At 43.6% G+C, this 24,351-nt stretch overlaps 1 protein-coding gene across 1 annotated transcript in view; it reads right to left on the bottom strand.

Annotated features, from left to right (window-relative positions):
- Window positions 1-24,351, bottom strand: part of ablim3 (actin binding LIM protein family, member 3) — an 87,402-nt gene that overhangs the window by 27,945 nt on the left and 35,106 nt on the right. Inside the window, exons 5-11 of the mRNA XM_038988511.1 lie at window positions 22,824-22,950; window positions 22,357-22,450; window positions 20,021-20,108; window positions 15,021-15,079; window positions 14,620-14,691; window positions 1,151-1,306; window positions 526-555 (exon numbers count right to left, since the gene is read on the bottom strand). Of these exons, the coding sequence (XP_038844439.1) occupies window positions 526-555; window positions 1,151-1,306; window positions 14,620-14,691; window positions 15,021-15,079; window positions 20,021-20,108; window positions 22,357-22,450; window positions 22,824-22,950 (626 nt within the window). The remainder of the gene's footprint in view (window positions 1-525; window positions 556-1,150; window positions 1,307-14,619; window positions 14,692-15,020; window positions 15,080-20,020; window positions 20,109-22,356; window positions 22,451-22,823; window positions 22,951-24,351) is intronic.

Below are 24,351 nucleotides of genomic sequence, written 5' to 3'. Positions count from 1 at the left end.
CATGCACCTTCAACTGTGGGATCTTATATACAGCGGCAAGAAAAAGTATGTGAACCCTTTGGAATTACCTGGATTTCTGCATAAATTGGTCATCAAATTTGATCTGATCTTCATCCAAGTCACAACAATAGACAAACATAGTGTTCTTAAACTAATAACAAACAAATTATTGTATTTTTCTTGTCTATATTGAATACATAATTTAAACATTCACATTGTAGGTTGGAAAAAGTATGTAGGTTGGAAAAAGTCAAGGGGTCTGAATACTTTCCGAAGGCACTGTATATCAAAACATTACACTCTAGACACACTATTCACTTTTTTTCCCTTTCATCTAATAACTGACTTTATTTAATCAAGTCCAATGAGAGTTTTAATTGAGTCAATTGAGTCCTTTCTAAGGCCACATGGACCCAAATATATCACACATACACTGTACACAATCCAAATATGCCCATCCCAGACTTATTCCTATTCAGCCATCTGTCAACTGATTCAGTGCAGTAGTGTATGGAATGTAATTACCTGAGAGTATGGAGAGAGAGTTCCCAGAGACTGTAGAGAAGAGGAATGAATAGAGGAGTTGGAATCAGTCAGTCAATAGCACCATGCTATCCAGAATTACTTAGCAGTGTGCTATTCAAATGAGACCTGTGAGCTTACTAAACCATGAATAATATGACTTTAATAATATGACTGAATAATAACTCCTTTTTCTGTGTAGTTGTTCATAAAGTTATTACGTTAAGACAAGCACATAGGAAATCTGACAGTAAACATGAGGAATCCATTGTGTCTGCGGCTTCGGTTTACTGGTGTAAAATAATCGAAATTAATAGTTAAGAGAGGCCTTGGCGTGAAAACATAAAGCCTAATTGACATTATTTATCGTTGAGTGTCTCTCAAAGATCAATTCAAATCTGTGACCAAAGCAGGAGCCTCACAAGGATGTAGTCATGTTTTAAGATGGTGCGAGACGTGACCACGGTACAACCATACAGGGGCTAAAGTGGGAAGCTGGGGGGGATGTAGCAACAGGGAGACACAGAGACGGCAGGCACAGTGCAGGGGCATCACACACCCACACTCACACACCCACACACACCCACACACATAAAAGGCAACTAGATTAGCACTAGCGTCTCAGTACCTCCCCGTAGCTGTAGCGTTCTAGCCTGTCATCAGAGGAGTATCTGTGATAAGACTCATAGGGAATGAGATCGGGCCGCTGCACGTCATAAATAGCTTTAATCTTAGGCAGAGCGGCCAGATCTTTGTAATTTAGGACCTCGTTTTCCACTTTGGCCTGGAGAGAGGACACAGAACAAGACAGAACAAGGAGAAGACAAAGAAGACAGAGAAGCAGGCGTGAGACAGAGAGAGAGAGGACGAAGCTTGCGTTGACAGACAGAGAAATCCGGAGGGGAGGCCGAATCAGGGTCAGCCTGCTGCTGATGGCATCCTGGGTAAGACAGAGCTTGAGCGCGCACACACACACACACACACACACACACACACACACACACACACACACACACACACACACACACACACACACACACACACACACACACACACACACACACACACACACACACACACACACACACACACACAGAAAGCAGAGAGATCCCAGAAACAAACATAGACACACACCCTGTAGCAGAGAGAGAGAGCTGGAGAGTGGGACATTGGTCCAGCCATAGAATTAGGAATTAGAATACTAGAATTAGAATACTAGAATTTTAATTCTAGAATTGACATGAAAGGTATTATGACAGTATAAAGGGTCAGCCATTTTGGTCAAGGAGTTGGTCAACCATGGTCAGCCAGTGCTGCGATAAGATATTGTGTAAAACAATGAATTTGACGATTATCTTCACAGTGTGTTTATTAGCTAGTTAGCCAGCCAGTTTTAAAGGAATGATTCCAGAAATGTTTCCAATTAACTGCCAATATGCCAACATTGCATACAAACAATGCAGTCACTACACAGCCATACACTGGCTGAAAGAAGTTGATAGGACAAATTGTAAATGGAACCAGTACTGGTATTGTATCATATTATACAGTAACACTCACAGCTTTCCAAGAAAACAAACATTGAAGGGCCATACTTGCGAACAAGTAGAAAAAGTTTAAACATCAGCCAATTAAAACCGTTGACATAGTTGCATGTGATCAATAGCTACATGTTAGCTGTTCCCATTACATAACCTGGCACATTCAGCCGTATGCTAACCAGGTGGCCGTAATTATTTCCTGTAACAAATTTCGCATTAGCCTATCAAATATCTTAAACGTTTTCTCTACAGACCAATGGCATTTCTTAAAATAGGTCAACTTGGCCACCAGAGATATATTTTAAACTCCTAAGTCAAGGTTTACTTTTGTTCCCCTTCACTTCATCTGTTTTAAGTGTAGAGTGCTAATATTTCATGATCATCGCATCCTTGACTAGGCTCAGTGGCATGTATTCATGGAATTTTTTTTGTTATGTTTCTTTCATCTCTCTGTGTTTCATCATTCCCCTTCAATTTACAAGAGGCTGAATGTATCACACAGGAGAAAGCATCAGAACAAGTGAAACAGCGCCCCTCTGTCTCAGTATGTGTAGCCCCTCTATCTGATGCTGTCTGGTTAAAAAGAGTATGATATTGTTGCCGGCTGTATCATTGAATGCAAGGGAAGCCAGCGAGCGTTTGGCCCCTATAAAATAATAGCCAATCAGCGTTGAGCTAACCTGAGCAAGCTCAACTGTGAATGGTCCTGGCGAACCCCCCAAAAAATGTCAATGGAAGCCAGTTCGGATTTGTCTTCACACCAATCATTTCACATCAAGCAAACATAATTGACAGAAAAAAACTAGAATTATTGCATCTTGTTGTGTTGTTGTCCTCTGGTGGCTAGCTAGCTAGCTAAAATTGCCCCTTTCCTAAATTAGCCTTGGATGGCGATAGGGATTTGGACTTGCGGTTTTGGACTTCGGTTTAACTTAATTCTCCTTTCTGGCTAATAGGATTGGGCTGTATACCGTATACCGGGGTATTTGGAAAAAGCCATGGGATGGTTTTTCAATACCGCAATACTGTTGAAACTATGTATTTGAAGTTTTTTTATTATACATTTAGTATAAATACTTTTTAAGTAAATACCTGCGGTCAACTTGTGCAATATGTTAGGAGATAATGAACATTGCGTTCTTCATTTCACCAATCACATTATTATGTAGCTTACGGACGAGACCGGCGCCTCGTGAGTCACTCACTGTTGTGCAGCATGGTGATCTAATAACAATATTGAATTCACAACTAAATGTTGTGCATTTGGTTTGCAAATTTAGTTGCTAGTTAGCTATCTAGCTAAGTGGTTAGCTTCTTCCAAAATCAAGCATTCACTTGGTAACAGCAGAGAATCCCCTCCTGGATCAAGAGCCTTGCTGGCTAATATTCATTTTGTATAAGCTGGACAATAGAACGAGTCAAAATTCACCCAAGGCTGAAAAAAGGCTTAAGAACATTGGCTAAACTGGAACACTAGCGCGAGCCCATAGCAAGTTAATGGAATCGAACGGTCGCAGAGCCTGTTTTGACTGGAGTGATGCTTAGAATTCCATTTAAAATGTATCCCTTTTTATTTTACCACTACAATCTGTTCGTCTGACGAAACTGGAAAAAAATAACTTGTGTAGAAAGTAAACATCCGCACCTCGATGGTGTCAACTGTGCTTATGTCTGCGTAATGAAAAAGTAGGGAAAAGATATAAAAACTTCTGACTTTTTCTGGTCTAGCGATCGATGACCAACGAGCTTGCTGCCCAGACTTACATAATTACAAAGAGGAGATTCTCCTGAATAAAATGGTGCCTGTGTAACAGTTTTGCTTCTGTCCCTCAACTCGCTCCTACCTAGGTTCGAACCAGGGACCCTCTGCACGCATAGACAACAGCATTTTTACCCATCGCTCCACATAAGCTGTGGCATTGCAGAGCAAGGGGAACAACTACATCCAGGTCTCAGAGCGAGTGATGTCACCGATTGAAACGCTATTAGCGCGCACCCCGCTAACTAGCTAGTCATTTCACACCGGTTACACCTGACTTGAAAAAAATATATATATATACACACTGCGAGATATTTGGCGAAATAGACAGACATGCCTATATTCCCCCCATAGGAAACAATGGGAAGTCCGCAGAGTTCCAATATTATTTTTGTTGTTTACATTTTGTTGTTTACATTTTAACACCATAAACACCATAATATTAATCCAATTAGACAAATTTCTTAAAATCAATGCCATATACCATGTTATTACAAAAAAAGGTTTTAAATTCTCTGGTAATGCCAATACGGAATACTATAAAATGCTTCTCAAAGATACCCTCTGGTGGTCAAACTAGCAATAACTTGCAGAAACAGAAGAAATGGCTGAGAATTAAATGACGTGCCACAGAATGCTGTATCAGCACGCAGGGTGTGCCGCAGTATGACGCAACTTTTAAAGGAGGAACCACTGTACTTGTTAGCATTTTGTTAGAATTCTGGCAAGTAATGTTTTTGGGGCATTGAATAATTGTACTTTTTAAATACCTGCTGTCAACTTGTGCACTAGGTAATAGATAAAGCAGATCGTGTTCATCATTTCGCCCATTACCACATTTTCATTATGAAGCTTTTTCATTTTTGAAGCTTATCACTAGTAGTTTACCAAAACAGCGGTTTGAGACAGTCACGTGTGTTTGTTAACAAAGAAGAAAAACGATCAAAATGTGAGCTTTGTGAGGTGAGTCACTCCTGAAATTCACTACTAATGTTTGCCAGCTACAGTTGAAGTTCGGAAGTTTACATACACTTAGGGTGGAGTCATTAAAACTCATTTTTCAACCACTCCAAAAATGTCTTGTTAACAAACTATAGTTTTGGCAAGTCGTTTAGGACATTTACTTTGTGCATGACACAAGTCATTTTCCCAACAATTGTTTACAGACAGATTATTTCACTTATAATTCACTGTATCACAATTCCAGTGGGTCAGAAGTTTACATACACTAAGTTGACTGTGCCTTTAAACAGCTTGGAAAATTCCAGAAAATTATGTCATGGCTTTAGAAGCTTTTGATAGGCTAATTGACATTATTTGAGTCAATTGGAGGTGTACCTGTGGATTTATTTCAAGGCCTACCTTCAAACTCACTGCCTCTTTGCTTGACATCATGGGAAAATCAAAAGAAATCAGCCAAGACCTCAGGAAAAAACTGGAGACCTCCACAAGTCTGGTTCATCCTTGGGAGCAATTTCCAAACGCCTGAAGGTACCACGTTCATCTGTACAAACAATAGTACGCAAGTATAAACACCATGGGACCACGCAGCCATCAGACCGCTCAGGAAGGAGACACGTTCTGTCTCCTAGAGATGAACGTACTTTGGTGCGAAAAGTGCAAATCAATCCCAGAACAACAGCAAAGGACCTTGTGAAGATGCTGGAGGAAACAGGTACAAAAGTATCTATATCCACAGTAAAACGAGTCCTATATCAACATAATCTATATGGCCGCTCAGCAAGGAAGAAGCCACTGCTCCAAAACTGCCATAAAAAAGCCAGACTACGGTTTGCAACTACACATGGGGACAAATATTGTACTTTTTGGAGAAATGTCCTCTGGTCTGATGAAACAAAAATAGAACTGTTTGGCCATATTGACCATCGTTATTTTTGGAGGAAAAGTGGGGAGGCTTGTTAGCCGAAGAACACCATTCCAAACGTGAAGCACGGGGGTGTTTGGTGCTTTGCTGCAGGAGGGACTGGTGCACTTCAAAAATAGATGACATCATGAGGCAGGAAAATTATGTGGATATATTGAAGCAACATCTCAAGACATCAGTCAGGAAGTTAAAGCTTGGTCGCAAATGGGTCTTCCAAATGGACAATGACCCCAAGCAGATTTCCAAAGTTGTGGCAAAATGGCTTAAGGACAACAAAGTCAAGGTATTGGAGTGTCCATCACAAAGCCCTGACCTCAATCCTATAGAAAATGTGTGGGCAGAACTGAAAAAGCGTGTGCGAGCAAGGAGGCCTACAAACCTGACTCAGTTACACCAGCTCTGTCAGGAGGAATGAGCCAAAATTCACCCAACTTATTGTGGGAAGCTTGTGGAAGACTACCCAAAACATTTGACCCAAGTTGAACAATTTAAAAGGCAATACTACCAAATACTAATTGAGTGTTTGTAAACTTCTGACCTCCTGGGAATGTGATGAAAGAAATAAAAGCTGAAATAAATAATTCTCTCTACTATTATTCTGTCAGGAATTGGGAAAAACTAAGTTTAAATGTATTTGGCTAAGGTGTATGTAAACTTCCGACTTTAACTGTACATATCTTATAACTATTAAGTTAACTATCTAAGATGTGACAAATAAATTCTCTCCAGCTGGGTTTTGCTAATGTTAACTAAGAGGCTAGCGTTAACTTGCAAGATCAATCTTCTTGGTAACAGCAACAGAGACAATCCCCTCTTGGATTAAGATCGCTGCTGCCTAACATTTGTTTTGTGAGTGCTGCAGACTTTGTTTTGAGATACTTGCATAACTTCATGAGCTAGGTTATCTGTCTTAGTAGTAAATGTTTGCTACATTAGCGTTTACCTAGCATCCGATATGAGAACTCCTTAGTACTTGTTAGCATTTTGTTAGCATTCGGGTAATTGACGTTTTTGAGGCTTTTTTAAAGTAAAAAATATATATAGCACCCCTTGTGTGCACTACCAGAAATACGGTATATCCCTGGATGGCACAGGCATGGTATGAAGGTATGGAAATGTGGATACCGCCCAACCCTGCTGGCCAATGATTATAAGTGTGCCCTTTGCATGATGTAGTAGGCTGATGTTACTAGCTGACTCATCGTTGCCCATGAATGGAAGTTAGGCTAGGGAGCAATCATTTTAGCCAGATTTCCTAGGACAACAAAAACTAAAAGCATGTACTGTATATGACAGAGTCATAGACTGTTTCGGCAACATGAAAGAGAGGAGGATGGCATTGGCGTTTCTCTACAAGCAGGGTGAGTCCACAGGTTTTTTCTACTTGAATGCAAACACACACACACACACACACAAATCTGTACCATGGACAGTCACATCATATTTAGCTTATTTTGATTGGACTAAATTGTTTTTGGTATCTTTTAGCTGTCACTGTATTAGACTAAGCATAGGTGATTTGATGATGTTGAAATGTTAAAGTTAAGAAAAGATAAAGGAGATCTATACAACATTGAATTTCATTGTACATTGTCCCCACAAAGATTTTAAAGAGATAAATAGATACACATTTTAAGAACCTTATGGACTTGTCAAAAAGCTGCCATGTACAGTAACCGTCATTGCTTTCCTGGTGGTTCACACTGCTAAATTGGTTGACTTGAAATGAAGTGCCCATTAACCGTGAGTTTGAGCCCCCTTCTATCAAGCATTATTATTCAGAAAAACACTGTTCACCACTGGTCCACACATACGTGACGAAGTGAATGATTATAATAATGCATATAAAATGTGGTACATGTTAGTGTAGGCCTACACGTCTATGTAATATAGCCTATAGTAGTGACGATTATTTATGTAGCCGTGCCAGTAGCCTATGTGTCAGTCTGCAAGAGGGACTCCAAGAAGAACATTCTCATTAAATGTATTCGTAATCTTAATTTACAAGGTTTAAGCTGCACTTATCGTCACAACACATTAACACAATAAATGTAATTGTACTTTTCAAATAAGAAAATATATACACTACATAACCAAAAGTTTCCATTTTGTGCGCTGCGCGCTTCAGCACTTGGCGGTCCCGCTCTGTGAGCTTGTGTGGCCTACCACTTCGCGGCTGAGCCGTTGTTTCTCCTAGGCGTTTCCACCTCACAATAACAGCACTTACAGTTGACCAGGGCAGCTCGAGCAGGGCAGAAGTTTGACTAACTTACTTGTTGAAAAGATGGCATCCTATGGGTGCCATGTTGAAAGTCACTAAGCTCTTCAGTAGGGCCATTTTACTGACAATGTTTGTCTATGGAGATTGCATTGCTGTGTGCTCGATTTTATACACCTGTCAGTACCAATTTGAAGGGGTGTCCACATGCTTTTGTATATATAGGGTATCTCAGCTAGGATTCAAACTTGCCGCAAACATCAAAAATCACCAGGAACCAGGATGACAACACTGAGCTATTCATCCAATTGAAAATTTGTGTTTTAGTAACTTTGATTAGCAGAATGTGCTGTTTGACTGCTGTTAAGGACGCTCTCATGGAAAGTGTTCTATGACGTCCAACTACATTAACGATTTTAATAGGTTGATACGGAATTTGATTTGGATCTAATCACAGCCGCCTGGTGAGGATAGCATAGGGCCAGAGAGAAAGATGACAAAGTCAAAGATACTGGATTCCCCTATCCATCTGTGGAAAAGTTTTCCCTACATGCCCTACGAATCCAGCTAATCTTTTGAATACGGTGTAAGAAAACCAGATAACATTAGTTAAATAAATGTTAAATAAAAAAAGAAATTAGTTAGCTAGATAAGGTTAGCATGCTAGCTAGCTACATTAACAGATGTCAGTGCCCTACATGTTATTATTTCTCCACTTCACATGGAAATCACCACAACGTTCCCATCCTCAATTCTGGAATTTGTATTAGCAGCCTGAGTCATTCTTCGTAGGTAGAACCTAAAGGACAATTTATGCTATAGGACAGGAATTACATCGCATTTCCCTCTGGTGGGGCCCTTTAAACTTTTTCTAATGTTCGCAAGAATGGCCCCTGAGACATTTATGGTCTGTGTACATATATTTCATAGGCTATATATACAGAACATGTGTATAAAACCTGCATGAACTGTATTTTGAATTTGACACATTTTGGTGAGAAAATATTATATTACACAGATTTCTGATACATCACATGCCTTACTTTTATTTTCCTGCATAAGTAAAAGCAGGAAATGCACCACCTATGCCTCTACTGCCATTTATTCAAATGGCGAATGTGCATAAAGATGGCAGAATTCAGATATGATGCCATTGTTTTAGCACGATTCACTGGATTTTTAAACGACGCCAATAAATTAGCACAATCTACTTTTTTATTTTTAATTGCTGGCATCTTGAAGCTAAAATTGGGGCAATGTATACTCTGCTAATGACCATACAAAAAAGAGTAACAGAGCAATATACAATACGGCAAACTTAGCAAAACTTTTGAATTCGTGGTAAGTGCATGAGGGCCGCCATATTTATTCACCTCCGCTATTAGACTGGTTGGGATTTCACCCTGACAACAATGGCTGCCATTTCCATACCATTCTGGAACTTTGAGGGTTCATGACATAGTCCCTCTATCAATTGAATAGGTTGTTATCAATAAAATGTCACAATAAGGTGCAGAGGATTCAATTTGCTTGCTGAGGGGCAAGGAGGCCCCCAGCTCCGCTAAAACCATTGACAACTGTGTGGCATTGTCAAGGGATTGTTAAATAAATGTTAACTATTTGGTTGTAACATCATCACCTCCTGAAGAGCATAGTCAGAACTACACATTTCTGATTATTCAATGCAAAACAATTGTTATCGGTTTCAGGAAGCTAGGCGTTTTGTTGCATCCATCACTACTTTACAGGAGAGGCATTTGAACGTAATTTTTTATTTATTTATTAAAATGCGTTCTTTGGCAGAAATGCCTTCTGGAACATGTGCACTTTCATGTGCCTTAATAACAAACTTGCATGCAATCTGTAAATACAAATAAAATGGTTAAATTACAAGCTGGCTTGCTAGCTAACGTTACGTGTAGGATCTGTGTAGTAATATTATTTGAAATCCATTTGCATTGCTAGTTACAGCCTAATGTTAGCAAGCTAGCTAACATTGAAACTAGTTGGTTAGCTTTAGCTACCTGCAGATTCATACTGTAGAATAATAGTGAAGACATCAAAACTATGAAATAACACATATGGAATCATGTAGTAACCAAAAATGTGTTAAAAAAATCTAAATATATTTTATATTTGAGTTTCTTCAAAGTAGTGACCCTTTGCCTTGATGACAGCTTTGCGCACACTCTTGGCATTCTCTCAATCAGCTTCATAAGTTAACCTGGAATGCATTTCAATTAACAGGTGTACCTTGTTAAAAGTTAATTTGTGGAATGCATTTTATTTTTTATGCGTTTGAGCCAATCAGTTGTGCTGTGACAAGGTAGGGGTGGTACTGTATACAGTAGATATTGGCAAAAGACCAAGTCCATATTATGGCAAAGAGCTCAAATAAACTAAGAGAAATGACAGTCCATCATTACTTTAAGACATGAAGGTCAGACAATACGTGAAATTGCAAGAACTTTAAAGTTTCTTCAAATGCAGTCGCAAAAACCATCAAGCGCTATGATGAAACTGGCTCTCATCAGGACCGCCACAGGAAAGGAAGACCCAGAGTTACCTCCGCTGCAGAGGATAAGTTCATTAGAGTTACCAGCCTCAGAAATTGCAGCCCAAATAACAGACACATCTCAACATCAACTGTTCAGAGGAGACTGCATGAATCAGGCCTTCATGGTCAAATTGCTACAAAGAAACTACTACTAAAGGACACCAATAAGAAGAAGAGTCTTGCTTGGGCCAAGAAACACGAGCAACGGACATTAGACCGGTGGAAATCTGTCCTTTGGTCTGATGAGTCCAAATTTTTGATTTTTGGTTCCAACCACTGTGTCTTTGTGAGACGCGGAGAAGCTGAACGGATGATCTCTGCATGTGTATTTCCCACCGTGAAGTATGGAGGAGGAGGTGTGATGGTGTGGAATTCAAGGCACACTTAACACACATGGCTACCACAGCATTCTGCAGCTATACGCCATCCCATCTGGTTTGGGCTTAGTGGGACTATCATTAGTTTTTCAACAGGACAATGACCCAACACACCTCCAGACTGTGTACGTGCTATTCTACCAAGAAGGAGCGTGATGGAGTGCTGCATCAGATGACCTGGCCTCCACAATCCTCCGACCTCAACCAAATTAAGATAGTTTGGGATGATACGGACCGCAGAGTGAAGGAAAAGCAGCCAACAGATAAATAGCACAAATGGGAACTCCTTCAAGACTGTTGGAAAGGCATTCCAGGTGAAGCTGGTTGACAGCCAAGAGTGTGCAAAGCTGTCATCGAGGCAAAGAGTTGCTACTTTGAAGAATCTAAAATCTAAAATATATTTTGATTTGTTTAACACTTTTTGGTTACTACATGATTCCATATGTGTTATTTCATAGTTTTGATGTCTTCACTATCATTCTACAATGTAGAAAATAGTACAAATAAAGAAAATCCCTTGTATGAGTAGGTGTGTCCAAACTTTTGACTTGTACTGTATATAAACTCAGCAAAAAAAGAAATGTCCTCTATGTCAACTGCTTTTATTTTCAGCAAACTTAACATGTGTAAATATTTGTATGAACATAACAAGATTCAACACCTAAGACATAAACTGAACAAGTTCCACAGACATGTGCCTAACAGAAATGGAATAATGTGTCCCTGAACAAAAGGGGGGTCAAAATCAAAAGTAAAAGTCAGTATCTGGTGTGGCCACCAGCTGCATTAAGTACTGCAGATTTGCCAGTTCTTGCTGTGAGATGTTACCCCACTATTCAACCAAGGCACCTGCAAGTTCCAAGACATTTCTGGGGGGAATGGCCCTAGCCCTCACCCTCCGATCCAAAAGGCCCCAGATGTGCTCAATGGGATTGAGATCCGGGCTCTTCGCTGGCCATGGCATAACACTGACATTCCTGTCTTGCAGGAAATCACACACAGAACGAGCAGTATGGCTGGTGGCATTGTCAGGCTGGAGGGTTATGTCAGGATGAGCCTACAGGGAGGGTACCATATGAGGGAGGAGGATGTCTTCCCTGTAACGCACAGCGTTGAGATTGCCTGCAATGACAACAAGCTCAGTCCGATGATGCTGTGACACACCGCTCCAGACCATGACGGACCCTCCACCTCTAAATCGATCCCGCTCAAGAGTACAGGCCTCGGTGTAATGCTCATTCCTTTGACGATAAACGCGAATCCGACCATCACCCCTGGTGAGACAAACCCGCGACTCGTCAGTGAAGAGCACTTTTTGCCAGTCCTGTCTGATCCAGCGATGGTGGGTTTGTGCCCATAGGCAACGTTGTTGCCGGTGATGTCTGGTGAGGACCTGCCTTACAACAGGCCTACAAGCCCTCAGTCCAGCCTCTCTCAGCCTATTGCGGACAGTCTGTGCACTGATGGAGGGATTGTGCGTTCCGTTCCTGGTGTAACTCGGGCAGTTGTTGTTGCCATCCTGTACCTGTCCCGCAGGTGTGATGTTCGGATGTACCGATCCTGTGCAGTTGTTGTTACATGTGGTCTGCCACTGCGAGGACGATCAGCTGTCCGTCCTGTCTCCCTGTAGCGCCGTCTTAGGCGTCTCACAGTACGGATATTGCAATTTATTGCCCTGACCACATCTGCAGTCCTCATGGATCCTTGCAGCATGCCTAAGGCACGTTTACGCAGATGAGCAGGGACCCTGGGCATCTTTCTTTTGGTGTTTTTCAGAGTCAGTAGAAAGGCCTCTTTAGTGTCCTAAGTTTTCATAACTGTGACCTTAATTGCCTTCCGTCTGTAAGTTGTTAGTGTCTTAACAACCGTTCCACAGGTGCATGTTCATTAATTGTTTATGGTTCATTGAACAAGCATGGGAAACAGTGTTTAAACCCTTTACAATGAAGATCTGTGAAGTTATTTGGACTTACGAATTATCTTTGAAAGACAGGGTCCTGAAAAAGGGACGTTTCTTTTTTTGCTGAGTTTATTTTTATAATTATACCCCTTTTTTCGTGATATCCAATTGCGTTCCAATTACGATATTATCTCATCGCTGCAACTCATGCGTCCTCCGAAACATGACCCGCCAATACTAATATAATATAATTTTTTTTATCCAATTAGGCCTACCTAGCAAAGTTAGCAAACATCCCCATTTTTTACATTGTTATAAAGTGTCAGGATTTGGCCAGGATTGTTCAGGTTTTGGTCACTAGATGTCCCCATTGCACCTTTTTTGAACCTTTTGTTTTTTCCTTGCTCTAATTATTGTTTGCACCTGTGTGTCGTTCCCTTGTTGGTATTTAAACCCTGTGTGTTCCTCAGTTCTTTGCTCAGTGTTTGTATGTTAGCACCCAGCCCCAGCCCAAGCCTTGTTGTGAACATATATTTCTCTTATTGGATTTTCCAGAGGTTCTCTGGTTTAGTTCTTGTGTATTTTTGATTAGTCTTTTGAGGTTTGTTTTTCCCCTGCTGTTTTTACCACTTTGTGGAGTTTCTTTGTATTTTGGAGGATATCCATTTTTTGCCTCTTGGCTTTATTTTGGACGTTGTGGATTTATATTCTTTGCCTGAAGATCTTGTTCTTTTATTAAACCACCATCTCTAGTACTGCTGAGTCTGCCTCATCTTCTGGGTTCTGCCGACTATTAGTGACTGTTTCTCACACCGGGTCCTGACAATAAAGACTGTTTAATCCCGATTTTTGCTTACAGACATGATAAATTGCATTGATTGATGGACCACGTCAAATTGGCTAGCTAGCTAAAGAAGGATTACGTCAATTTGACTAGTTAACAAGCTAACTTTTAGTGGATAAACTAGATGGCTATATCCAAATATAGTTTCATTTGCTTGCCATCTATAGTGGTGATGACAGTCGTCCGACTGACAACTTTACCAGGACAAGGACTTGCCGAATTCAAGCTCCAAAAGCTTAATCTCTGATGAAGCAAGCTAAATGACACGTTGTTTGCTTAGCTAGCTAGCTACATGCCAAATGGATAGGCTACCCTCACGTATCTGAAATTACATGATCAATTGAAAAGCATACAGTTACTTACTGTATAACTATGGTGAGAGCTAAATGTGGAATCATGTGGAAATATGTAGTTCTGACTATTCTCTTCAAGAGGTGATGATATTAAAACCAAATAGTTATAACATTTATTTAACAATCCCTTGACAAACGGCACATGGTTGTCAATGGTTTAGCGGAGCTGGGGTTCTCCTTGCTCCCCAGCAGCCAAATCGAACGCTTGGCTCCGTATCGTGACGTTTTATTGATAACAATTTAAAGGACCTCTATTGGCTCAGCCCACACTCAACTCAACGACAGCAGACGTCTCTAAACAAGATCTTTACCATGGTTGCTTTCCTCTACAGTGGAATAAAGAGTATACCGAATGTCAGCTTCACAGTGCAACAGTCAACAATGGAGAAAGTATGTGAACCTACTTTAACACACATCAATAATACATTGGATAGAACAAACACTGTTGTCTCAAACAGACATACAAACACCTGAAGCAAACCACATAAACATGACATAAACACACAACTGCACATGGTGGACTGTCGACCCATGTGAATGACTGATGGCTCTGAGTGACAGGTCCTGCAAAGAGGGCTACGCCTCCAAGACAGGCTGGCAGCCAACAGAAGGTGTACATGTAATCAAATAACCATGGCGATGCCTTGGCGACAGACTACTCACACAGATGACGCGGCTCGGGGAACCGATGCTGGAGCCAGGGGGGGAAATGGAGGCCTCAGAGGTACGTCTTAACTGTGGGAACAAACACACACACGCACATGCGTGTCAGAGTAAGCCTGCAGAGGCCAGACTACCGCTGAAGGAGACAGAAACTGACAGAGGCAAACCTCCAACAACAACACCCCTGCATTTACCTCAGATCCTCTCCCTACTGCGAGTCTGCGTGATTATACCCCAGCCTGACACGTCATTTTAGTCCAAGAATAGGAGCGAGAGGGATTCAGTTCAGACTAAACTGCAGGAGTTTCTAGGAGGATATAGTAGTGTAATAGTGGTGTTCTATAGTTGAGGTCAAAGTGTTACTAACAGGAAGGGAGAGAGAGACACAGGGTTCTACTCACCCTGAGTTTCTTCTCCAGCCGCGCTGCTTGTTTACACATGGGATGCCACACCTCGGAACCTGTAGCGGGGACACATCCGCAATCAAACATACTGTTTCAAAAAAAATAACTTCACATTCATTCCACCACACAACGGCTATTGCAATTACAATACTGGAGTGGAAGGCCACATTTCTTCTGCGGGTTCACAGCTCAGCAAAGTTTTTACAGTGTGTCGTGTTTGTAAACTTTTTAACACACACCGATCAAACGCGTGTGTTCAGTAGATCAGCACTTCTCAACAACAGCCATACATCAAAGGTGACCTAGAGTACATATCTGAGAGAGGCTTGGAGGCTGAAGTCGTAACTCTCCCTCTCTCTTTTCCCTCTCTCTCCCCTTCCTCTCTCAAGCGCTTTTTCACACGCGCGCGCACGCACGCACGCACGCACGCACGCACACACACACACACACACACACACACACACACACACACACACACACACACAGGGAGATAGACTAAAAGGTTATTTCATTCTAGTTCTTCCTGGGAGGGGTGGAAACACTAAACCACTAATGTCATGCTCCTCCTCAGTGCTCCTCAGTGCATATTAACAAATAATGATAATGAGAGAGTAACCAGGTACTTCCTCTCATACATCCGGTTTCCCCAGCCTCTAGGGCGATACACCATTGTTACTGTACGCGGGACTGAGTGGCTGCCTGCCTGGATATCACCTTCCACATCAGAAGCATTGCGGGAAGCCGGTACAGAATGCAGCATTTGGCCTCCAGTCAATTCAATTAGGATTTCATGCTTACAATCTACAGTTAATATCAGTCCTATAAATCTGGCACAGCCATAGATAGGTCTGCAGCACGATCTGTGGGAATCAATAGTCCACCCACCATGCATTTGAGGCTCAACAGCACCTAGGCCTATCTCCCTCAATCGGTAGTTAGACCCTTTCAAAACTTCCTGCATGAATGTTGTGAGAGGAAGTCTCCTCCCTAGGTTTCCTAACACAACCTCGGTAACCCTATTTGTGAATGAAGGGTTACAGGAAATACATCGAATTCGCATCAACTTAAATGCATGAACCTTTTACAAAAACGCTTAAACTTGAAAAAAATAATAATAATAAAGAATGCTTTTTTTTACCCCACTCTGAAAATAGGTAGAAATACTGTAGTTACACTATCTAAATAGCTTAACCTGAGCGGTAGCAACCTTCAGACAGAGATACATGTCACGCCCTGGCCTTAGTTATCTTTGTTTTCTTTATTATTTTGCGCCAACTCTCCGTGCTTACCGTGGGAAGCGAGAGTACGGGCAGACACCGTGTTATGCGGTAGAGCGCATGGTGTCTCCTGTACGTGTGCATAGCCCGGTGCGGGTTATTCCACCTCCCCGCACTGGCAGGGCTAGATTGGGCATTGAGCCAGGTGCCATGAAGCCGGCTCAACGCGTCTGGTCTCCAGTGCGTCTCCTCGAGCCGACATACATGGCACCAGCCTTACGCATGGTGTCCCCGGTTCGCCAACACAGCCCAGTGCAGGTTATTCCACCTCCCCGCACTGGTCGGGCTACGGGGAGCATTCAACCAGGTAAGGTTGGGCAGGCACAGTGCTCAAGGGAGCCAGTACGCCTGCACGGTCCGGTATATCCGGCGCCACCTCCCCGCCCCAGCCCAGTACCACCAGTGCCAACACCATGCACCAGGCTTCCTGTGCGTCTCCAGAGCCCTGTTCCTCCTCCACGCACTAGCCCTGTGGTGCGTGTCTCCAGCCCGGTACCACCAGTTCCGGCACCACGCACCAAGCCTCCTGTGCGTCTCCAGAGCCCTGTTCCTCCTCCATGCACTAGCCCTGTGGTGCGTGTCTCCAGCCCGGTACCACCAGTTCCGGCACCACGCACCAAGCCTCCTGTGCGTCTCCAGAGTCCTGTGCGCCCTGTTGCTGCTCCCCCCACTAGCCTTAAGGTGCGTAACCTTAGCCCGGTACCACCAGTTCCGGCACCACGCACCAGGCCTACTGTGCGCCTCAGCCGGCCAGAGTCTGCCGTCTGCCCAGTGCCGCCTGCACTGCCCGTCTGCCCAGTGCCGCCTGAACTGCCCGTCTGTCCCGAGCCGTCAGAGCTGCCCGTCTGTCCCGAGCCGTCAGAGCTGCCCGTCTGTCCCGAGCCTTCAAAGCCACCCGTCTGTCCCGAGCCGCTAGAGCCGTCCGTCAGTCAGGAGCCGCTAGAGCCGTCCGCCAGACAGGAGCCGCTAGAGCCGTCCGCCAGACAGGAGCAGCCAGAGCCGTCCGCCAGACAGGAGCAGCCAGAGCCGTCCGCCAGACAGGAGCAGCCAGAGCCGTCCGCCAGACAGGAGCAGCCAGAGCCGCCCGCCAGACAGGAGCAGCCAGAGCCGCCCGCCAGACAGGAGCAGCCAGAGCCGTCAGCCAGCCATGACCAGCCAGAGCCGTCAGCCAGCCATGACCAGCCAGAGCCGTCAGCCAGCCATGACCAGCCAGAGCCGTCAGCCAGCCAGGACCAGCCAGAGCCGTCAGCCAGTCCGGAGCTGCCCCTCAGTCCGGAGCTGCCCCTCAGTCCGGAGCTGCCCCTCAGTCCAGTGTTGCCCCTCAGTCCAGTGTTGCCCCTTAGTCCGGTGCTGCCCCTTAATCCAGTGGGGTTTATATGGAGGGTCGACATTAAAAGGAGGCCACCAAAGCGGGTAGTGACTATGGTGAAGTGGGGGTCACGTCCGGCACCCGAGCCGCCGCCATAAGAAGGCCCACCCGGACCCTCCCCTTCTGTGTGAGGTTTGCGGCCGGAGTCCGCACCTTTGGGGGGGGGGGGCCTGTCACGCCCTGGCCTTAGTTATCTTTGTTTTCTTTATTATTTTAGTTAGGTCAGGGTGTGACATGGGGAATGTATGTGTTTTTGTATTGTCTAGGGGTTTTGTATGTTTAATGGGGCAGTGTCTTGTATAGGGGTTTGTATGTCTATGGCTGCCTAGATTGGTTCTCAATTAGAGGCAGCTGTTGTTCATTTGTCTCTGATTGAGAGCTATATTTAGGCAGCCATATTCATTGAGTTTTCGTGGGTAATTGTCTATGTCTAACGTTAGTAGCTTGTTCCTGCACTTTCGTTTGTAGCTTCACGGTCGTTTGTTGTTTTGTATAGTTTGTCAGTGTTCTTCGTTTCGTCTTCGTTATAATTAAAAAGATGTATTCGTATCACGCTGCGCCTTGGTCCACTCTTTCACCAGAAGACGATCGTGACAATACATCAGAACAAAGGCTCTATAGAATGTTTTTTTTTCTTCACAAATTCGAAATGACAAAGTATCAATGGCAGCCGATGCTGAATTATTTGACACAATTTACATAAATACACTGTGCACAAGAAAATCATCAACACAATAAAAACTACAACTTAATTAGATATATTTAGGGAAACCGTCAGTGCTGAGGGTGAGACAGAAGTGGTAGTCCGCAGCTTAGTGGTTGAGCAGCATAGTCATGTATGGTATCGTGCTGCTTTGGTCGCGCTTGGTTCTGCACCCCTGATGGGTTTCGACATTGTTGAGGACCGGGTAACACGACGAGAGATGAAGGTGTGTTCGGGGACAGCACTTGGTGGTAGGGGGTCTGATTGAGGAGGGTCTTTGCAAACTCTACGTTCCCCCGATATGTTTGCAGGGAGGGCAGATTGGGCCGTTGTATTCTATGCCCAGTATGATGGCTATGCCCCCCCATCTGTAAATCGGAGAATTTTGTTGGATAATTTTTTCTAACACCCGAAAGGCTTCTTTCCACCTTCAGTAGGTTAAAGGAAAACATATTATGCGTTTTGCATCATGTGATGCAAAATGTATCATACCGGCTGTATTTCTGTATTTTGAAAGTTATATACTGTATCTTGAAAAACTTGATTGCTGACATTCAAATCAGTTTGGGACTATATACAATGGACTAATGAAACAAATACCAAAATATAGTTTTTGGGTGGAATTTTCCTTTAATGTTGTTGAGGAACTTCCAGTGTTGTACAGCTGGGTCGCTTGCTGTGTTGACATATGTAGTGAATATCAGGGGCCCAAGCAATGAGGGCCACGTGGCATGCTCTGTGGGATCAATCTGTACCTTCAACAATTCGCCACTTCTCATTCCAGCCATGCAGTCAGAGTGTGTTGGATTGATTCACTGGCCTTTGTTATGTGGCTGGTAATCGAGTAGCTCCCTGAGCCCCGATCACTCAGCCCTCCTTGATGTCCCCCTCTTAAATGAACCTTCCAGGGGAAACATAACCTTGGGGGCTGCGTGCTCTTGTGTTACAATATGCTAATGTTGTGTGTTAGTGGTCTCGCCGTGATTCAGAGTAGCATGTTAATGATGTGGCGTAGCATGGGTTAGCATTGTCTGACCCCTGGAAGACTGTGGCAGTGTCCCTATGCCCTATATAGTGCACTACTTTTGACCAGTAGTGCCCTATATAGAGAATAGGGTGGCCTCTGGGACAAAGACTGCATATAATGATGGAGCTAACGGGCGATGAGAAGCCGGCAGACCACTCTAACATTCTTCACAGGGAGCTATAGTAGCTGAACAGAGTGCACCGTATTGAGTGGCCATCAGAGGCTCTGTAGAAGAGTCAGTTAAGGCCAGTCTATTCAATTATGTACAGTATCGCTGTGATCAATAATGGTGGGAGACTGTTTATCGAAACTGTCATAATTCAAAGTAATAGCAGGCCAAGACCATGCCGAATAACAGTCTGAACTGAGGAGTTTGTCCTATTCATCCTATGCTGAGTTTTGGAAGTGCATGATGTCTGGAAATCCATTTTAGAGAATGGATGTTACTTTGTTTTATTTTAGGGAAGGGTTATTATCACCAAAGAGCAAATTACCACTGAATGATTGCACAAGTGAATAGGGCTCACCATCAAAGTGCATTGTGCATTAAAGTTCATGATACAGCACATCAAAGTAAATCATGATGTTATTATCGTCGACAGGAAAAGAGCCTTTACTTACCTGTAAGGTACATCTCCTCTCCTTCTGTAAACATCATCTGACAGCGGGCACAACGGGCACAGGTGGGGTGGTAGTGCTTTCCTCCTGCCTGAGAGACAGAGAGGCAGAGAGACAGAGACACAGAGAGGCAGAGAGACAAAGAGAGATAGAGCGAGAGAGAAAGAAAGAGAGAGAGAGGCAGAGAGGCAGAGATAGAGAGAGGCAGAGAGACAAAGAGAGAAAGAGAGAGAGAAAGAAAGAGAGAGAGGCAGAGAGAGAGAGAGGGGCAGAGAGAGGGAGAGGGGCAGAGGCAGAGAGACAAAGAGAGAAAGAGAGAGAGGCAGAGAGAGAGAGAAAGGCAGAGAGGCAGAGACAAAGAGAGAGAGGCAGAGAGGCAGAGAGAGAGAGAGAGAGCGAGAGAGAGAGAGAGAGAGAGAGAGAGAGAGAGAGAGAGAGAGAGAGAGAGAGAGAGAGAGAGAGAGAGAGGGGGGCAGAGAGAGAGAGGGGCAGAGAAAGAGAGAGAGAGGGAGAGAGAGGCCGAGCGAGAGAGAGAGAGAGAGAGCAGGGGCAGAGAGAGAGAGAGAGGGGCAGAGAGAGAGAGAGGGGCAGAGAGAGAGAGTGAGGGGCAGAGAGAGAGCGAGAGAGGGGGGCAGAGAGAAAGAGAGAGAAGAAAAGAGCAACCAGTGAAGAACAAACACCATTGTAAATTCAACCCATATTTATGTTTATTAATTTTCCCTTTTGTACTTTATCTTATTTGCACATCATTATAACACTGTACATAGCCATACTATGACATTTGAAATGTGTTTATTCCTCTGAAACGTGTGAGTGTAATGTTTACTGTACATTTTTGATTGATTATTTCACTTTCGTTTATTATATGTTTCCCATGCCAATAAAGCCCTTTGAATTGAACTGAGAGAGATAGAGAGAGGGAGGGATGGAGGGAGAGTGAGAGGTAGGGATGGACGAAGAGAGAGAGAAAGAGTGAAGGAAAGAGAGAGGGAAAGAGAGTGAGAGAAAAAGATAATAACATCATTGGGAGTGGGTTTCAGAAGATATAAAGACGGTTCCAGCCCAGGTGATTTTAGGCACGGGGGTGAGACGATGGAAGAAGAGAAAGAAGAGAAAAGGCATGGAAGTGATGGATGCTACTCAGACACAGCTCCAGTAATTGGACACTCCAATTCCACTCTCTTCCAAAGCAATTTCATAATCACTCAGCGATTAAGTCCGTTTCAATTAGCCACTGTGTGTCCAAGGTGTGCCTTTTTACAACGTTTTATACACACTCTCCAGTAGATTCACAGTTCACAGACTTCTCATAGAAAAGGACAGGCACATCTGATCTGGTGCAGAGAGGAGACGATTCCAGTAGCTTACAAAATTTCCCTCTAAAATGAAATGCAATTTTAGCAGAGCAGATATCTGTTAAGAGTACATTGCATATTCTACAGTCACCTACAGAAAAACACAAAACGAGCAGCACCAATACACCCATACGTTTCTCTTTAGGGAGCGAAATGATTCTGGATGGATTCTAGCAATGAGACAAAGAACCTCAATCATCACATACGAATACAGTATAGCGCTACAAATTAAAAACAGTTAGTTCTAACACCACAAAGAGACGGAAAGCGAGCCAGATGAGTCATCTTGGATCATTTGGGTTAAATGCTAAATGTGTTCCTGTAAAGCCTCTGAATGTCTTCCACTCCTCCTAAACTGCATGTCTGTCCGTGTGTGTGTGTGTGTTACAGTGTCCCACCTTAAGGTGCAGGGGTTGTCAGAGGCCCTCACGTTTAGCCATGATGACAGAGCATTAAAAGCCTCTCTATTTTTAGAGCCGTGACGGCATGCAGTCTGCATACATTTGCTCTCTTGTCTGCACTCAGCGCATTCAAGGAGCCTGGATTGATTTCAACTCAACAGCACTAATCATATGCATGGACATTATGACTTGCAATGTAGCGCTACCTCTGATGGTGTCATAGTGTTTTGTTCATTTGTATTCTTTAGTATGAGCTCTAAGAAATACCAGAGTACTTTACTTATTTCATGTGGTTCATATCAAGAGGACAAAACAAGAGGTTGATTTTCACTTCCCCTCCATGTCTGTCAAGGTTTGTTTCTTTAAAATTAGATCTACTCCAAGATTACAAAACTGCTGTCTTGTCTGTGAGGTAATGAACAGGCACTATTCACACTTAATGAAAAGATTGATGCTGATGTCTCATTCATAAATCAATCCTTTGTGGTGAAGTTTGTCATTGGTTTATAATTAGTGAGCGGTAGGAAGCAGTGTGAGATGAGGTCTCAGACAGACAGACACAGACAGACAGACAGAGACTCACCTCAAGCACTCTGCCACTGATGTATCTGATACAGGTTGCACACTGGATGCCAAACTGAGCGTGGTAGTCAGTCTCACAGTATGGAATACCATCCCTGAGATAACAAACACACACACACACACACACACACACACACACACACACACACACACACACACACACACACACACACACACACACACACACACACACACACACACACACACACACACACACACACAGAGAGAGATAAAAACACACGTAGTAGAGTCAGTAGCTAGTCTTTTTTCAATTAGTCAAAAGACACCATGAAAACAGTCCATAAAAACAGATGGATACAGTCCATGGATGGCATGTCGCAGGTAGGTGTGCAGTAAATGTGCAGTGCAGTATATGTAGGAGGATTCTTCTGAGGAAGATACTGTTTACTATAATATATACTACTGGTACTTTACTGGTATTGTGATGTTACCAATGAGTGTACCTACTTGCTGATGTACTCCCCGGTCAGCACAGTGTCACAGGTTTGACACTTGAAGCAGCTGACATGCCACTGCTTCTCCAGGGCCAGGAGGGACTGTCCATGTTTGATCTCCTCCTTACAACCCGCACAGTCTGAGAGAGAGAAAGAAAGAAAGAGAGAAGAGAGAGAGAGAGACGCCTTTTTAAATATTTCATACACCGCTGAATTCACATTAAAATACGCCTCCAATATGCTAGTGTGCTGATGTGTGGACAGGAGATGGAGGGAGGGGGAGAGAGAGAGAGAGAGAGAGAGAGAGAGGGAGGGAGGGGGAGAGAGAGAGAGAGAGAGAGAGAGAGAGAGAGAGAGAGAGAGAGAGAGAGAGAGAGAGAGAGAGAGAGAGAGGGAGGGAGGGGGAGAGAGAGAGAGAGAGAGAGAGAGAGAGAGAGAGAGAGAGAGAGAGAGAGAGAGAGAGAGAGAGAGAGAGAGAGAGAGAGAGAGAGAGAGAAAGAAAGAAAGATTGAGATGAACAGAGAATAAACAGAGAACGAAAATGGAAGAGCGGCAAGATCGGGCTAAAACAACATTGAACCAAACATGTATTCTCTCCGGTAAGGAATCACAAATGTGCATCAGATCAGATGTGATGTACTATCCAGTACAGATACAGTCCAGAGCATCAAGTAGCTCTACTGGAGGCTGTGGGTGTACTGAGTGGAGGAGAGGAGTGGGCAGAGAGAAGCAGAGCAGAGGGAGTTATGGCAGACGATGATTCATGGCCGTGACAGGGGAAGGTTGCATTTATTGTCATTAATCTTGCCCTGGAGGCAAAACTGCATTTTAAACCTAACCCTAACCTTAACCACACCGCTAACCCTAATGCCTAACCTTAAATAAATTGTTGTTTAAATCCATTTTTACGATATAGCCAATTTTGACTGCAGTTGGCCCATCTAGCGGAAATCGCTCAGTTCTGCCTCCAGGGCAAGATTCATGACAATAAACGTTGGAAAAGGGTCGGGCTCCCATTTGTGATCATTTAAGTTCGACGTCCCGCCTGTCCCCCACTCCTGCTCTCCTCCCAGAGAGAGAGATGGAAAGTCCTACTCCAAACTCACCGAAAATGAATGTATCATCCTTCACACTCCACAAACATCTTCAGTTCAGTCATGCCTGTACATTTTTCACACTCCAGTCTCAGGTCACAACGGACACACCCAGGGCTCCTCAGTCCTCATTTGTGATGTGACTCTGCAGCCTGCTGTACGGGTGACACGACTTCCGCCGAAGTCGGTCCCTCTCCTTGTTCAGGCGGTGTTCGGCGGTCGACGTCACCGACCTTCTAGCCATCACAGATCCATTTTTCATTTTCCGTTGATTTTGTCTTGTCTTCCTTCACACCTGGTTCCAATCCCATCAATTACATGTTGTGTATTTAACTCTCTGTTTCCCCTCATGTCCTTGTCGGAGATTGTTTATTGTAAGTGTTTGTGTACGTCTGTACTGGTGTGCGTCGGGTTATGTTTACCCATTTATTATTATGTTTTCCGGTG

This window comes from Salvelinus namaycush, chromosome 3 (assembly GCF_016432855.1).
Source record: "Salvelinus namaycush isolate Seneca chromosome 3, SaNama_1.0, whole genome shotgun sequence".
NCBI classification, from domain to species: domain Eukaryota; kingdom Metazoa; phylum Chordata; class Actinopteri; order Salmoniformes; family Salmonidae; genus Salvelinus; species Salvelinus namaycush.
Note: the sequence above shows the minus strand (reverse complement) of the source record. Positions and strands in the feature narration are given on the sequence as shown.